This window comes from Saimiri boliviensis, chromosome 13 (assembly GCF_048565385.1).
Source record: "Saimiri boliviensis isolate mSaiBol1 chromosome 13, mSaiBol1.pri, whole genome shotgun sequence".
Classification (NCBI taxonomy): Eukaryota; Metazoa; Chordata; class Mammalia; order Primates; family Cebidae; genus Saimiri; species Saimiri boliviensis.
Genome location: NC_133461.1, coordinates 68495853 through 68512776, shown reverse-complemented (window position 1 = coordinate 68512776; position 16924 = coordinate 68495853). Strand labels below are relative to the sequence as shown.

The 16924-nt window shown below is 45.0% G+C and overlaps 1 protein-coding gene and 2 pseudogenes across 3 annotated transcripts in view; all 3 read right to left on the bottom strand.

Moving 5' to 3' along the window:
• Positions 1-16924, bottom strand: part of GNAL (G protein subunit alpha L) — a 193066-nt gene that overhangs the window by 121066 nt on the left and 55076 nt on the right. Inside the window, exons 1-5 of one of the 3 annotated variants that reach the window (XM_010335582.3) lie at positions 7078-7449; positions 6451-6695; positions 6099-6171; positions 5348-5402; positions 4803-4922 (exon numbers count right to left, since the gene is read on the bottom strand). In XM_010335582.3, the coding sequence (XP_010333884.1) occupies positions 4803-4922; positions 5348-5402; positions 6099-6171; positions 6451-6592 (390 nt within the window). In that variant the 5' untranslated portion in view covers positions 6593-6695; positions 7078-7449. The other 2 variants (XM_003924856.4, XM_003924858.4) reach the window with 2 other exon arrangements.
• Positions 11383-13273, bottom strand: LOC104650863 (asparagine synthetase [glutamine-hydrolyzing] pseudogene; annotated as a pseudogene).
• LOC141580993 (asparagine synthetase [glutamine-hydrolyzing] pseudogene) lies at positions 11394-12655 on the bottom strand (annotated as a pseudogene).

Here is a 16924-nt window from a genome sequence, read left to right as displayed (position 1 = left end):
CCCAAAGTACTGAGATTACAGGCATGAGCGACTGTGCCGGCCTGTTTTCCTATTTTATAAGTGATCAGCTGATCTATGTTTCAGCAGAATCACCTAAGACTATTTCTTTTCATCGATGTATGTGCTGGCTGCTATGCAAAATTTGGCTGTGAAGACATGGTGACAACTAGTGAGGGGCTTCTGAGTGGGAGTCAAGCCTGGAGCAAAGATCACCTGAAGTTTTGGGTGTACTCATGAGAAAAACTCTCATCAGGCGACTGTCATTTGTTATCTGTAGCTAATCCCAGTACTTTTCCATTATGATTTACGTTTTGTAAAACATGTTTGCATGATTTCATTCGAAATTAAAATTTAACACATTTTGCTGGCCTTGTCTCCAAAGATTTCATATTATTCTGCGACAAATATCCAGCCGGTTTGCTGTGAAGACAACTGAAGTTTTTTTGTTTCTCGCTTTGACCTGGTATGAAACACCCCTTTACATTTCTGGCTTGTGAAGGGAATAATTGTATCATGTGAGTTTGATGTCACAAGAACTTTATCAGCTATCATTGTCCATCATAACTTAAACAACACCACAAAAAAGAGATGGGCCAGTTTACGGATAATTGCAAAACTAGACGATCATCCCCATGTAAGCCGCCCATTTGCTTTAACAATTTGCTTGAAAAGACTGTGCTAACGAGCCCTCCCTCCCCTCTCTGTCACCAAATCTGAAAACACACCTGTGTCCGCACCTGTTTTCTGCCTTCCCTCCTGTTCAACAAGTGGGGAGGTGGTCTGGTCCCTTTTTGTTCTGGACCCCATTTCACCTTCTCAAGGACTGGGCTCCTGCCATACACAGCCTCTTTCTTCTGTATTGTCACTTTCTCCTGCTTTACCAAATGATTCCAGCCCTTTGCATTCAGACAGGCTTTTGTGTCTTTTATCTTAAAGAAACCCTCTCTTGACCTCACCTATCTTCCCAGCTGCTGCCTGGCTCCTCAGCCTTCCTCCACAGCAAAACCGCCGGAGAGCCTCATCTGCCCCTGCCACCTCCCCACCCGCTCACATCACATTCTCCCCATAACATCCTCCACCTGGGTCCTTTTCAAGGTCACTGGTGACCTTGAGCTGCCAAAGTCATTTTACCTTAATGTCCGTCCTGACTCCCCATCAGCACTGCCCGCTGCTGACGTCCCTTCCTTCTGCAATGGCTCTTCATAGGGCCTCACACATTCAACTGTCCACCTGGCGTCTCCACTTAGATGCCAAAATAGCCATCTCCAACTCACCAGGAAAACAAAACCTTCTCATACCTGCCTCCTCCCAACCTGTTTCTTCCTTCTATGCGGAAATTCAGACCCAAACACTCAAAGTCATTCTTGATTGACCTATCTCCCCTCCGTACCCACATCCACATGCCAGCAGTCTAAATGGTGTTTTCAAAATAAATCCCAACTCAGGCCACTTTTCTCCACCCCCATGATCACCTCCCACTGAGAGTTGTACCATTACTTTCCTCTGTATTATTACAACAGTCACCAAAGTGGCTGCCCTCCTTCAACTCCTGCCTTCCCACAATCCATTCTCTACCCGCAGCCAGAGTGATCTTGACGAACACAATCAGATCTCATCGCTCCACTGCTTAGAACCCTCCAACGCTTCGTGTGTCAGGGCACATCTGGCCTGTAAGGCCGATGATGAGATCCAGCCTGAGTCTCACCCACCTCTCCACAGCAACCCTTGGCTGATAGGTGTTAACCACATTTGCCTGCTTTCTGTTACAACTTCAGATTCATGGAATTCAACTGAAATTCAAATGAAAGGCACCTCGAAGAGCAAAAGACCCAAAGGGCAACCCACTCATATTTACCCCACATGTGATATTATTACAGAAAATTCTCAAGATGTTTGTTTCTAAGATCTTTTTCTCATTTTCCTTCTTAAATTGAAGAACCCTAAAATGAAATTTTAATTTTAATAGAATGTATTTCGTTCAAAAGTTATTTTACTACTACAGGAAAATAAACTTAAGACCCTCAAATAATTGAATTGTGACACTGACAGGCTTTCTCAAAGATTCAATCTCAAAAAAGTACTGGATTGAGTCAAATAGTGTTTTGTTTACTATTAAAATACTTGATTTAGCTCTACTTGTGTGTTTATAAACAACATAGATTCTTTTAAATAAAATTCAATTTTCTTCAAATGTACCAATGAAGCATATAAGTCAGAGATTTGTCTTGATATCATTCTGAATGAGGATCATCAAAATATGAAACCAAGAACTATACAATTTAACAAGATAAGCAATATAAATATTTCCAAGCACTATGAAATAAATGTCACTAAAATTGTGTGCATATTAAAATTGAAAATAGAAGGAATGTTGCATATTTAACATTAATTTCCTTATATAAGTCTGGGCTGTATTAAAAATAAAAGTATACATATATATATATATATATATATATATATATATATAATATACTTTCATTTGACATTTAAGACAACAGACTGTTAGGCTTAAAAAACATCAGTAAAACTAACCCACCTAAAAGTATTACCTCTGAAAGAGCATTCTAATTATATTATTTTAATGATAATTATGCTTTCTGATAATCATTTTTAAGTAACCTTGATTTATCTATATGAAAATATATGCATTCAAAGCAAATGGTTTCTCAAGCTTTTTAAAATTAATGTTCATTATTTAATTCCAAAAACAGTTTCACAAATTAGATGCTTTGGATTCCTTAGATAATACAGGTGGGAGTTGCCAATTGTTTCTGGATTTGGGATTGAGTATAGGATGCCTCATCATCTGAGATTGTCATGAACAGGAGAAAGAAGACATGGGACTGATTAATAAATCTTAATTTTGATTTCTCACTAGATTTTTTTTTCTTTTTTTTGAGGTGGAGTCTTGCTGTGTCACCAGGCTGGAGTGCAGTGGCAAGATCTTGGCTCACTACAACCTCTGCCACCTGGGTTCAAGAGATTCTCCTGCCTCAGCCTCCCGAGTAGCTGGGATTATAGGCACCACGTCCAGCTAATTTTTTGTATTTTTAGTACAGACAGGGTTTCACTAGGTTGGCCAGGCTGATCTCGAACTCCTAACCTTGTGATCTGCCCACCTTGACCTCCCAAAGTGCTGGGATTACAGGCATGAGCCACCATGCCTGGTCGCTCACTAGATGTTAAGAATAGAATTTCCCCCTAAATATATAAGGTGTTTTATGATTACTTTTAGGCAAACATGATAGGATAAATCTGAGGACACAGATGCTTTTCTATAAATGTCTATATCTGAAGTTGAAAGGGAACACCACTCCTGATTTCAATCAGGACCATGTAGTTCTGGGTGATTTTGCCAGTGTTCATAGTATCAGTGAGAACTGGGAGGACATCTGAAGCTCCAGTTAGCAGAGGCTCCTGGTGTAGCTAGAGCATCTTCTGTCTACCCCTCCCCCTATCACATCAACTTCTTGCTCTCTCCAAGCCATCCGGTTAAAGATACATGGGGCCAGATGCCCAGCCCCTTCTTCCAGCCAGTGTGCCACTTCTCGCTTCTTCATTGTAGAAGTTCTACAGATATCACTGGCTCTACACTGGTATGCTTATAAGAGCAAAAATCACATTAAAAGATGAAAATAAAAGCCTTTTAAAAAAGTCATTCTTACTAGCCATCCCAATAGAGAGCCCACAGAGCAACGGTGCTCTGTAGAGCAGAGGTGGGGAGAGCAGGTGTACACAGGCCTTGCAGTCAGGGCAGGGCCTCTCTGTTTTACACACTGGTTTCTGCACAAGCTTCCCTTCAAAGGGAGGATTCTAAGAATGAAGAATGTCTCCAAACTGCCATGCCAGGCAATACCAACTTTGAAATACTGTTATTGATGAACACACACACACACACAAACACACACACACACACGCTCTTCTGGTGCACTGTCACAAAAATGACTTTCTGTGACACTTAACAAATACTTTTCACGCTAGGTGTGGTGGCTCACGCCTGTAATCCAAGCACTTTGGAGGCCAAGGCGGGGGGATCACCTGAGGTCGGGAGTTCAAGACCAGCCTGACCAACATGGTGAAACCCCGTCTTAAAAAAAAAAATTAATATAAAAAAATACTTTTCCTTTGAAACACGCTTTATGAAAATGATCAAATATTTTAAAGAAATGTATATTCTGAAAAGGAGAGAAAACTAATACTGATCTCATTCTTTTGCATAAGCAATACTGCCATTCAAATGATTAGGAAAAGCAGCCTTAAGTAATGCAGATATGAACCAAACTGCATTTTAACATGATAAAGTAAACATTCAGAAGTAATTAATGTTATCATTTTTTATACAATGCATTCTTTTCACAATTGATCTGAAGCCTGTGCATCTTAAAAGCAAACTGAATTCTGTTGTTTCTAGAATTCCCATGGAGGCAATTACCTACTATAAATATTTTTCTCTACTCATGTAATCTCTACTGGTGTTATTTGGGAAACTGCCTAATTGTTAATTTAAGAATACAGACAGGAAAAAAAGCACCATCAACATTTCTTAAAGGTATGCTGTCTTCCTGATTATCAGCCATCCCCATACATTCATAAAAGCATTTCTTGCAATCCCATTGTCATTAATATTTTTAACAAATACAAATATTTTGGCACAGAATAAGTATTCCTCTTAGGCATTTAGAAAGCTGAATTTCAAAGAAAGTTAATAATGAATTAGTATTAATATTGATTCTCAATCAGCAACCTTATTAAAAATGGTTCCATCTTTCACTATTTAAAATACTTTAGTAAGCATTTCTTACCTGGGAATATTCAAAGTCAGTGATAGGGGCTATGCTCTTGATGTAGTCTGATCGAAATTGATTTTCAGGGTTAGCCAGCGGAACTGGAGGTATTATAGTACTCATCGCTGAAACAATTGTCTAAAATGAAATAAGAAAAAAATATGGATAAACATTTAGGCTCCACGTATGACAATCTACAATATGTAATTTCTTTCTTTTTCTTTTTCTTTTTTTTTTTTTTGAGACAGAGTTTCGCTCTTGTTACCCAGGCTGGAGTGCAATGGTGCGATCTCGGCTCACCGCAACCTCCGCCTCCTGGGTTCAGGCAATTCTCCTGCCTCAGCCTCCTGAGTAGCTGGGATTACAGGCACGTGCCACCATGCCCAGCTAATTTTTTGTAGTTTTAGTAGAGACGGGGTTTCACCATGTTGATCGGGATGATCTCGATCCCTTGACCTCGTGATCCACCCGCCTCGGCCTCCCAAATATGTAATTTCTGTCTACACAGTTTTACAATGAAGTGCACTTGACCTTTCTAGTAAACATTTTTAAAAAGTACTTACCACGATAGCATCTTTAACATTTTTCCGAATGTCCAGAATCTTCTGCTTCTTTTCCCTGTATTGAAAGAGAATTGTTATTATCTTAATTTACCCTTAGCACTGATTCCAATCAATTGAGTGGGATTTTAAATTTCCAACTACAGCACTGACCTAGACTGGTTTCACTAGAGGTCAGTATCAACCTCCAGGACAACATCTGCAAAGATTTTATCTGGGAAAGGAAAGCAACCCCCTTTTCTAATTTGCACTCTAAACAAACTTGAATGCACACAGTTTTAAATCCATAGCTTTAAACAACTATGCAGGTTACACAAAAACATGACAAAATCACTATGGATACTGCATATAAATATAACGCCGCAATTACACTTGTAAATGTATTTTACCTAGGTCTATCGTACGGATAATATGTTGATAGCTATAAACTGAAAGATGCAAACAAATAATTTTATATTGAAAAATATATTGAAATATTGGTTAAGTGTGCTCAGAACAATACCAGTGATAAAGATCAACACTCCAATAATACCTGTAAATCACATTGTATTAAGCAAGTTTTTTTTTAACTAGTTACTAGCAGAAGGATTTGCCTAAATATACCAAATCCAACAGCAAATATCTAATTTTTCCCCCCTTGAATGTCTACTCAATTATCAAGTGCACTGTTTAGAGAAAGCACTTCTGGGACGTCTGGGAGAGAGACGAAGTTTGCATGCAGTTTGGAAGCAAAACCGAAATTGATTATTCTTACTCGGGATTAAACCCATTGACGTGCAGGATCCTCATCTGTTTGACGATCGTGCTTTTCCCAGACTCACCAGCCCCTGCAAACAAACAGAAAGAATGCTGTGATCTGTGTCCGGATATCGCTGCCGTCTCTCACCACAATTCTCCTTGTCCAGCACGGGGATTTCCCACACGCGGGTTCCTGGCTGGAGGAGCTCGCCCGGGTCGCCGTCCGGGATCTGCAGCCCCCTGGAGCGCACGACCCCCGCCCGACCCTGCTCTTCCCTCCCCTCCACTCCCCTCCCCTCACAGCGCTCGCCGCTCCTGGCTGAGTGCTCCGCTTGGGCCGGGAGCCGCCACGTGCCCCCCGGCCTTACCCAGGAGCAGCAGGCGGTGGGTAGCCTTGTAAGCCAGGCGCTCTTTCTGCAACTGCTTCTCGATCTTTTTGTTGGCCTCGCGTCGTTCTTTTTCATCGACGCCCTGGTCTTCTGTGGTCTTGCTGTTGCCCAAACACCCCATGCTTGCTCGCTGGGATGGACGTCAGGCAGTTAGGAATGTGCGCAAAAAAGCAATAGAGAGTTGGAGACGTGTGCGGCTCCCGCGACGGCTCCTCTCTTCGCTGCTGCTGAAAGAGATGGTCTGGTCTCTCGGTGTTTTCCGATTCAGAGCAGGCGTTTCTTCTCCCTCCCCCTGCCCACCGTTAACTCCCAACTAAATGGCTGTAAGGAAGACGCGCGGAGTAAAACGCCTTTTTAAAAGAGAATTGTTTTAAACTCTGCTGGATGAATACAGCATAATGAACGGAGACGGGGGGCGAGGGTGCCGGGCTCTGCTGGAGACAGACGAGGTGACGCTGAGCCCGGGGTTCTCCCTGCGTCCCCGCGCCAGCACTCCCAGCCTCGCTCAGCCCCGCCCAGCGGGTCCCCGAGGGGGCGGCGCGCTCGGCTGGGTGTCGGGTTCCCGCCGGGGTGGTGACCGAGCCTGGCGTGGAGGACGGAGCTCACCGCCGAAGTCCCACAGGGCGACGATGGGCACCTGCTGGGCCAGCTGGCGCCCCGCTATGCCTCAGCCGTCGGACGTGCGCCCCCTCTCTGGTCCAGGCTCCCGGATTGGGGAAGGGAAAGGGAGGCTGGCTCTGGGGGCGGCAGGGCCGCTGGTCCGGAAGCTCTTGGAGAGGAACTACCCGCGCTGGAGGGGTCAGGGAGCTGACCCCCACGGAGCTCGGCCGGCAGGGGCGCTTACAGCTGGCGGACCTGGGTTCGGGGCCCGCAGCCCCTCCACCGCGCTGCGGCCGCGTGGCTCTCTTGCAAGCCGAGCCAGGAGAGTGTGTCTGGGCGCGCGCCCAGTGTAGGCTCGGACGCGTCCCTGCTCCTGGCGGGCGAGGAATCGCGCAGGATCATGCATATTCTAGCAGGGAGGAGGATCCCTCCGAGGCTCACCAGTCACACCGCCTTTGTTCCGCTCAGTTTCTAGACTATTCCAGCTCGCCCACGCCGCCGCCTCCCAAGCCTCCTGTCTTTACCTCCAGCCCCCGTTTCTCCTGTGCAGTGCTCCCGAGCTGCGCTCCCACTTTTTCAGAAGGCACTGTGGCCTCGAACATGGCGTTGTAGCAGAGGAAGGAACTAGGGCGCGAGACTGGCACCTGCCCTCCTTACTGAGAGCCCTCCAATAGGGCCGCAGCCGGCAGCGTGGTGTTTGCAGTGTTGGACTTGGGGGAAGAAGGACAGAAGAGGGGGCCGGACCGTAGTCGTGGACGCCAGCCGTGGGCGTGGAGAGGTCGCTGTTCCCCTGTGCGGCTGCTCCCGGTTGACAGTCTCGGGCTTGGCGCTGCCGTTCAGTCTTCTCCGTGCCTTTACGCAGCCCTGTCGTCGAGTCCCTCCATTTTCCGAAAAGCTTGCACGGTCTTCTTCACCGTCGAGCTGGCCTTCTTCACGAGAACAGACCCCCGCCCGCCCCGGCCCCTCAGGCGCTGCTGCCCTGTGGACCTGTGCCCCTCACCTCGCGCACATTTCCCTCTCTACTCTTGCTTCAGCCTCTCCCGCTACTGGCTGGTTTCCCTCAAACAAGCGAACACATTCAACTCTGTGTCACTTGAACCCCACAACACCGTCCACCTCATGCCCCCTGTTAGTTCCACCAGTTTTCTTCCTGCCCACAGCAGCCAAGAGTCAGAAAGGTCGTCTGTCTCCGCCTGTATTCCCCTCAGCTGCTCTCATCTCAGCCCCTGGCAGCCTGGCTTCTGCCTTCACCCCACAGGGAAAATACTCTCATCGGGTCATCCAGGGCCTGCCAGGGGCTAAGCCTCATCCATGAGTTATGGTCTTTATTTTCTTTGCCTCTCTGTGCCGCCTGCTCTGACCCCTCCTGGAGACTGCATTGGGTTTCAGGCTGTCCTTCTGGCTGGTGCATCAGTGTTCCTCCACCCAGGGGCCGAAGAGCCCTCCCCACAGCACAGCCTCTCAACCCACACACGTGTTCCTGGCGGGCTGACTGCGTCCGCCATACTCTGTCCACTCAGCTCTCACCACGCTGGCCACGGATCCCCAGCCCAGCCCATCCTGCTGACCATGCCCCCAGACACGCGTCCCCACCTTGCCGCAGGTGTCTCAAATTCACCTTGCCAAGGACTGAGCTCGTGCCCCGTGCCACCCTCACACTTTCTACCTGCCCCTCTCTCCCTCTTTCTCTGGAATAAAAGCCCCTAATTTTCCAAACCAGAACGGTGGGTAGTCATGCCAGACTCCATTTTCTTGCAAACCTCAACAGTTACTGCATCCCCTCGGGGCTGTTTCCTGAGTATTTGCCCTGTTCTTTCTGCAGCATCTGCCACTGCTGTGGTCTTAGATGACTAATTCAGAGCTGGATTTCAGAGGCCTCCGGACGGTTTCACTGCCTCCTGTCTCATTTCAGTGCACCTTGCACAATGCTGCCACTGTGATTATATAAATCCAGCCACATCACTGTCCCCATCATCTACAAACGCTGGGCCTGGTCCTTCTGGTGAGGTTGGTATAAACGCTCCCCTTCTTAGGGCTCACCCCATCCCTCCTAACACTCTCAGTTCCTGAACAGGCTGGTCCTAAATGTGCTGCTCGTGTCTTGGGAACACCTAGGGACTCTCCTTTCTGGCCCAACCCCTAGTTATCCTTCCAGCCTCAAGCTAGGCCTCATGCCTCCCTCACTGGGGGTTAGGCATGCCTTCTCATGCTCGGAGGGAGCACCAGAGTCTCCACTGGTCTCACCCATCAGCTTGCATTGCAATGGTTTGTTAACTGTGCCCTCAAAACTCCACTAGCCCGTGGACCCCTTGAGGGCCAAGGCTGAGCCTGTCCTTGTACCTGCCACACCTGATTCAGTACCTGACCCAGAGGAGATGCTCTGGGAATATTTGTCAAGGGAATGAATGACGTCATGAAAGCCAAAGATAAGTCCAGCTCAAAATGTGAATTCTCATCAAAGGAATTTCATGACCACAGGTTAAATTCATAAAATATTTGTTCAGTATAGTAGTTTTAAATAAATATTCTTAGTGAAAATAAAAATACATTTTTAAAAAGCAGTGAATTACTTTTCTAGACATAGGCAGAAGCAAACATACCGTATCAGACTCCACTCTGAGCTAGGTCAAAAGTTCAAGTTTTGTGGAAAGAGACTGTTTAGCAGTTTCCATACCTCACATCTTGTGAGTGTACAAACACATATATTCACACATAGCAATATCAACCCAGCATGCACTATGGCTAGTGGGGCAGCCAGAAGGTAAGAAAATTTTTTTTGTTTTGTTTTTTTTTGAGATGGAGTCTGACTCTGGTGTCCAGGCTGAAGTGTGATGATACGATCTCCGCTCACTGCAACCTCTGCCTCCCAGGTTCAAGTGATTCTTATGCTTCGGCCTCCCAAGTAGCTGGGATTATAGGCACCTGCAACCACACCAGGCTAATTTTTTGGTATTTTTAGTAGAGACAGGGTTTTCTCATGTTGGCCAGGCTGGTCTCGAACTCCTGACCTCAAGTGATCCAACTACCTTGGCCTTCCAAAGTGCTGGGATTATAAATGTAAAACACTGCACCCAGCCAGAAAATGTATTTTTAAAAAGCATATAGTAGTGGGATATTTATAAGAATTTGCCAACTTTTTTTAATGTCAAGATTTCTATAAATTGTTGGAGAGCAGGGGACAAAATAAATCCCTTGAAAACTTATGAAGGGAGAATTAAATTAGAACCTAGAAGCCACATTTTTAAGGCAGTCTGATAATTAGCTACCCAAAAAATATAGTAAAAGATTTCCACTTGTTCAGATTTAGCAATCAGGGTTAAAGATAAATCCTATAGTTGAAATTTAAGAAGGATTATGTAAACAGATGTGATGAAAAAGATACCCTAATATACCCAGGAAGTTAATATATTAATAATATAATGATAATGTGTGTACTGTAAAACTGCTTCTAGTTATGGAGTGATTGCTGGCACAGGGCTAAATCTTTTCCATGGAACAATTTACTTGGTATTTGCCGTAAAAGGGAGGAACTGTTGTCTTCATAATTTTACACAGGCTGAGAGGCTCAGAAGAGTATCTGGGACACAGAGCCTTTTAGTCTCTCTGCAACATTCGCACCATTACCTGCCATGTGTGCCACAACACATGCCGGCACTCTGAAACACAAAAGCACTTTCCTTACACAGTGACGAGACATTTCTTAGGAAAAATGCAAAGCCAATCTTCGCCTATTTTCAAGTAGGAACTCAACACACCTTAAAAAATTTTTTTCACCCAATCATCTGATCTTTTTGTAGTCTGGTCTGGGAAACTGATTCTCATTTGTGTTTAGAACCATTGATCAGCATCATGTGTACCAGCTGGCCCCCTGAAGCAGTGGGAGCAGGGCTGGGGTAGGGGGTACCAAGAGCAGAGTGGCACCTGCTGCCAGAGTGAGCGTCTGTTGCTAGGCAACTGCTGGAGCAGCATCGTGCTCCACAGCAATGCACCCACCTGCGGGGACCCAGGCTGCCCTGGGTGCTGAGGGCAGAGGATCCAGGCTGACTGTGCCAGGGCCAGGAAGAGGAGGTCCTGGTCACCTCACACAGAATTTGAAAGGCACAAAAGTAAAACACAGTTGTTTCCTCACTCTTGTTGAAGTTTTAAGACATAGAGGATGTCTCAGAAGTCTTTTTCTTTCTTTCTTTAAGACTTTTATTTTTTTCACACCCAAGTAGGTCCAGGTGGTAGATTTTCCTTGCTCCCCTCTGTCCCCACTCTTCCTGCCCTTCACAACAAGAAGAACACTCGCTGTTGCTCTATGGCTCAGAGAGCACCGAGACTTAGGCAGCTGACTTGCAGTGGGTCAGTGAGCAGGCATCAGTCCACGTGGGCAAGCGGTACTGGCTCAGCCACTCAGCCCTGCCTGGGTAGCGATGTTTAAGCCTCGAGGGCCGTAATAGCCTTCTTTGGCTTTAGGATATTGAAGGGAAATTTCTGGCCCACATTTGCCATCATTGCATCATCAACCTGATGTTCGACATATTCTTGTAACACCTTAAGCCAGGAATTCTTACTCCAATCCCCGAAGGCTTCTTTTGTTCCCCAGAGAATCTCTTCAGGGTATCAGATTGGAGTCCTCCAATGTCTCTCTCAGGAGCTGTTTCTCGACCCCATCTTTGGAGTTCTCATTTCTGGTGGCAGAGACATGTTACAGGGAAGAAAATCAGTGATGCAGAAACCAGACTCTCAGTTCAAGGCCGTGGGCAGTGTGGGGAGCTCGATCTGCGCTGAGAACATCAGACAAAGAGAGCTCCTTCAGAGGCCTCTCACTTTCCTCGGCCTCGTGAAAATATATGTAACCCTGATTAAGTTCATCTGATCTCTGTCCAGAGAAGCTCACCATGCTATCTGCGTTCTTCCAAATCTACTTGGACATTAAATACTTACCTACTAAAGTGCGAATTATTGTAATGTCCTACGTTTCCAAGGAAAATATGGCTTAATCCAGAGACTGAGTGCCTCCCTTAGAGTGAAAGAGGATTTCATGATGTTCACTTCCAATATGATCTGCCACTCTTTCAGCACCAGTAAATCAGGGCTGTCCTCCATGCCAGTTGCAAATGTCTGGGGAGCGTATTTTGTAGTGCGTCTCTTTCAGCTGCTTCGCCTGTGTAGCAGCAACCAACTCAGAGTCTAAGCCCCTAGTAAAATGGAGCCTGTCCTTCTGTCTGTCATCAGAATTGTCCTTCTCCTTCTTCTTCTTTCTTCTTTTTAGAGACAGGGTCTCAGTCTGTTGCTTAGTGGCACAATCACGGCTCACTGTAGCCTCAACTTCCTGGGCTCAAGGGATCCTCTTGCCTTGGCCTCCCAAGTAGTTGGGACTACAGACATGTGCCACCACTCCTGGCTAATTTTTAAATTTTCTGTAGAAACGGGCTCCTGCTATGTTGCCCAAGCTGGACTTAAATTCCTGGGCTCAAGTGATCCTTCCACCTTGGCCTCCCAAAGTGCTGGGATTACAGGTGTGAGCCCCTGCACCTGGCTCTAAATTCAGCGTCCCCAAACTACGGCTCACGGGCTGCATGCAGGCCCCTGAGGCCATTTATCCGGCCCCCCCGTCGCACTTCAGGAAGGGGAACCTCTTTCATTGGTGGTCAGTGAGAGGAGCACAGTATGTGGCAGCCCTCCAACGGTCTGAGGGACAGTGAACTGGCCCCCTGTGTAAAAAGTTTGGGGACGCCTGCTCTAAATGTTTCTTAATATGACTGTTAAAAAGGAACCGAAGCTTGTTCTTCAAAGTTTCTGTCTGTAAACCCGAGAAAAGGTTCTCCACATTGTCACAGAGGGCATGCAGAGGTTGTGCCTACAGTGATGATATTTAACCATTTCCACAGATGCAACTTTGCCCTTTGCCTTTAAATCCAAAACTTCATGGTGTCCCAGAAGAAAAGGCTCCACTTTTAAAAGGGGAGTCACGGAGTGCTCCAATGAAACAAGACCTTCAGCTTCTGAACATACAACCAAAATCCATCTTCTGTTATGGCTTTAAGCAAAACCCAACTTCCCAGGTCTCTGCCCAAGAACACGTTCTTATTGGCAGTATCTAGCAAAGGAATTGCAAACACATCATCCAACATACAAACTGTTCGCTCAGTTCCTCCTTTGTCATAAAGACGATGATTATCTCACCATTCACGTTGGTCTGGTGTTCATATTCAAAGTGGTGTTGCGTGTTTTTTAGCAGTTATAACTTTCGCTGTTGTAACAGGGCCACATATATGGATATTTCTTCACTCAAATTAGCTGCATTCCAAATAGCTGATCAACCACGGCCAACTAGTGAAGTCCAAAGAAGTAGTTGGTGTGTCCATTTGTTATTTATTTATTTATTTATTTTTTTTGAGACGGAGTTTCGCTCTTGTTACCCAGGCTGGAGTGCAATGGCGCGATCTCGGCTCACCGCAACCTCCTCCTCCTGGGTTCAGGCAATTCTCCTGCCTCAGCCTCCTGAGTAGCTGGGATTACAGGCACGTGCCACCATGCCCAGCTAATTTTTTGTATTTTTTTAGTACAGACGGGGTTTCACCATGTTGACCAGGATGGTCTCAATCTCTCGACCTTGTGATCCACCCGCCTCGGCCTCCCAAAGTGCTGGGATTACAAGCTTGAGCCACCGCGCCCGGCCTGTCCATTTGTTATTAAAACGAAATGTGTGTGAACAGAAAGGCAGCCATGGCTGCCAAAGAAGGCGCAGATGCCATACATGGTGCAGTGAAATCACGGCCTCTGAGTGATTTATTCAAATGTGATGGAAGAGACTGAATGCCAGCAGGTCAGGTTGGCGGGGACAGCAGGGGCCAGGGCTGCAGAAGGCATCGCAGAAGTCTTAGTGCATTTGAAAGTTTAATTATTTAAATTTCTTTTATACTTAGATTTGTAAATTTTGAATAATAATTTTAAAACTTGTTTTGGTTTCTGTCAGTCCTTCTGATTGATGATGGCGAATGTCAAAAAAAAAAAAAAAAGTCACCTGTTTTCTGGTTAGCTGAGCTCAAGTCCCCAATAACAATAAGAGGGATTTTTGTTTTCCATTATAAGGAGCTTCCCACACCCACAGAAATTTAATTAACAACTGGATGAAAGCATGAAAAAATTCAAGGCAACTGTTTCAGTTCATGACAGGCCAAGATCCAGAAGACGCTGATCAAGTTTGCAAACTGGCTAGATGTATGTATAGCACAAGATAGTGGATATATTACATTTAATAAAAAACCAATAGATAGAAAATATAATAACTAGTCTTTCTGTAGTCTTTAAAGGTTATTAAAGATAAAAACTAGGCCAGGTGTGGTGGCTCACACCTATAATCCCAGCACTTTGGGAGGCCAAAGCAAGCGGATCACCTGAGGTTGGGAGTCCGAGACCAGCCTGACGAACATGGAGAAAGCCCGTCTCTATTAAAAATACAGAATTAGCCGGGTGTGGTGGCACATGCCTGCTATCCCAGCTACTCGGGAGGCTGAGGCAGGAGAATCACTTGAACCTGGGAGGTGGAGGTGGCGGTGAGCCGAGACTGCGTTCCAGCCTAGGAAACAACAGCAGGCCCCAAAAAATAAATAAATAAAATAATAATAGCACTAAGACTTTTGGAACAGGTAGAGCAACAGTTTTAATGCTCAGTGTGGTGGCCCAAACCTGTAATCCCAGCATTTTGGGAGGCCAAGCTGGGCAGATTGCCTGAGCTCAGGAGTTTGAGACCAGACGCAACATGGCGAAATCTCAATTCTACAAAAAATACAAAAGTTAGCCAGGCATGGTGGCAGGTAGCCCCAGCTACTTGGGAGGCTGAGGCAGGAGGATTGCTGGAGCCCGGGAGGTCAAGGCTGCAGTGAGTCGTGTCTCCTTCACTGCACTCCAGCCTAGGTAACAGAGTGAGACTGTCTCTGAGGAACAAAACAGTTTATGAAAAGTGAATCGTCACTAGATTCAGTGCACTAACAACCCTCCAAGAAACCGACAGCTACAGCCTGAGAGTTGCAAATGAGGGTTGCAAACAGCCAAGTGCTGCAGAGTTGTGGCCGCTGAGTGACCCTTGTGCACACAGCCTTCAGCTGGGGGTCCCTGCATGATATTTTAAATGACTCGCTGTTGTTTTATCTCTTTTTTCTTCCTTAGTATCCTGGTGGAAATAACCTGAGTAGATGATCATCCATTTTTAGCAGCAGAGGTCATCCCATGACCTAATTACAATACATTTAAAAAACATCTTGGTAAAAATTTTAACAATTTTTAGAGGAAAGCAGGGAAACATTTTCCATTTTCCTTTTCTGTACATAATACTCCATGATAAAATATTTTACAACGTATTGAGATAATTTATCTTCTGTGTTTCTTACCCCTATAACCAAAATAATATTAAGGAGCTTTTAGAAGTGTCATCTGTAAAGGAGAATAACACACTCTTTTTTAACTCACAGCTTTAAAAACCAGAATAATACTGAATTAGTGGGAAGAGTAGGTTACATTTCTCTGACTCCGCTCCTTGTCCAAAAATCCAGGACTGAAATATTCCCACTAAAATATTTGAGTCAGTGGTACAGATAGGAGTTTAATTACTGTGTTAAAACAGAAGGTGAAAAGGCCATTGAATATGTTACAGTGAAACCAAACAAAATTGTATCCTACAAGGCATAACAAGAGGAACCGGCAAATGGAATGAAACTCTCAAGGTCTTACAATTCAAAAAACTCCCTGAAAACCACCAAACTAGGTCAGGTTGTGAAGCAAGGGCGGGTTTGGGGACCACTGGTGTATTTTAAGAGAAACCGCACACATCAAAGTTGCATGGAAAATACATTTTACAAACCAGAAATCAAATACAGTGCCCACTGATTTTCACTTGAACAGTGAAAATCAGCAGCCCCATCTGTTTCAATCTGCTGTTTAACCTCAAATAGCCTAGCAGCATTTTGGACTACAGCAGATATTCAAACACATGTTGTTTAGCCAATGTGTTTTAATACCAAAGTGAAGTTTCAAAACCAGTCTAAAATGCTTTAAAGATGGTGCTTTCTTTATTAATTAACAAACATCAGGTGAAGTAAAATGTAAAAAGTTTTCAAGGAAATCTACCATGTATATGAACAAAGTTTCTATCTTAGGGAATATTTTACAATAAAAAAATTTCAGCATTTAGAGATGGTTCTAGATACCATGACTTTTCTACTCTTCAAATAATTATATTCACAAACATATTTTATTATAAAGTGAGTCAGACTCCACAAAGTCCCTTGATTTGGAACAAAAAGACAGGCGAACAGTGTGGTCTGCATTTTAAATGCAGTGGTTTTTTGTTTGGTATCAGTGAGTGCTCCTGTGGAATATCAGAGGCGTGGTGACATGAATCTCAGTGCCAACACCTGATTCCATGTGGCCCCCAGGCTAACACCTGGTTCCATATGAATCCTTAGTACTAACACTGAGCCAATGTTGGAATTCAGTAATGTCTGTCTGCCTCACCCTGTTCTCATATTTTAAGCAAATCATGTGAGGATATACTGTAAGGAAAGATGGTTTGTTGAGTCTGATTTTGTGTCCATACTAAAGGGAAAGGAAGATTCATGCAGTCTAGTTGGGAGGAATAGACCTGCAGTCAAGTTCTCTGAATTCTGTAACGATTACAGTGGAAGCACTTGGGTACAGGCTGTACATACCCATAGAGATGTATTCCAGAAAGGATAAGAACACTCTAAGACCAATTTCTTAAGTTTCTGTGCAGTTGAGCAAATATGACTAGCACAGCTCACTTGCTCAGAGGGCAGTGTGCGAGGATGGGTATGAGCCGAGGGCTGGGTGGCATGGGAGGGACGCT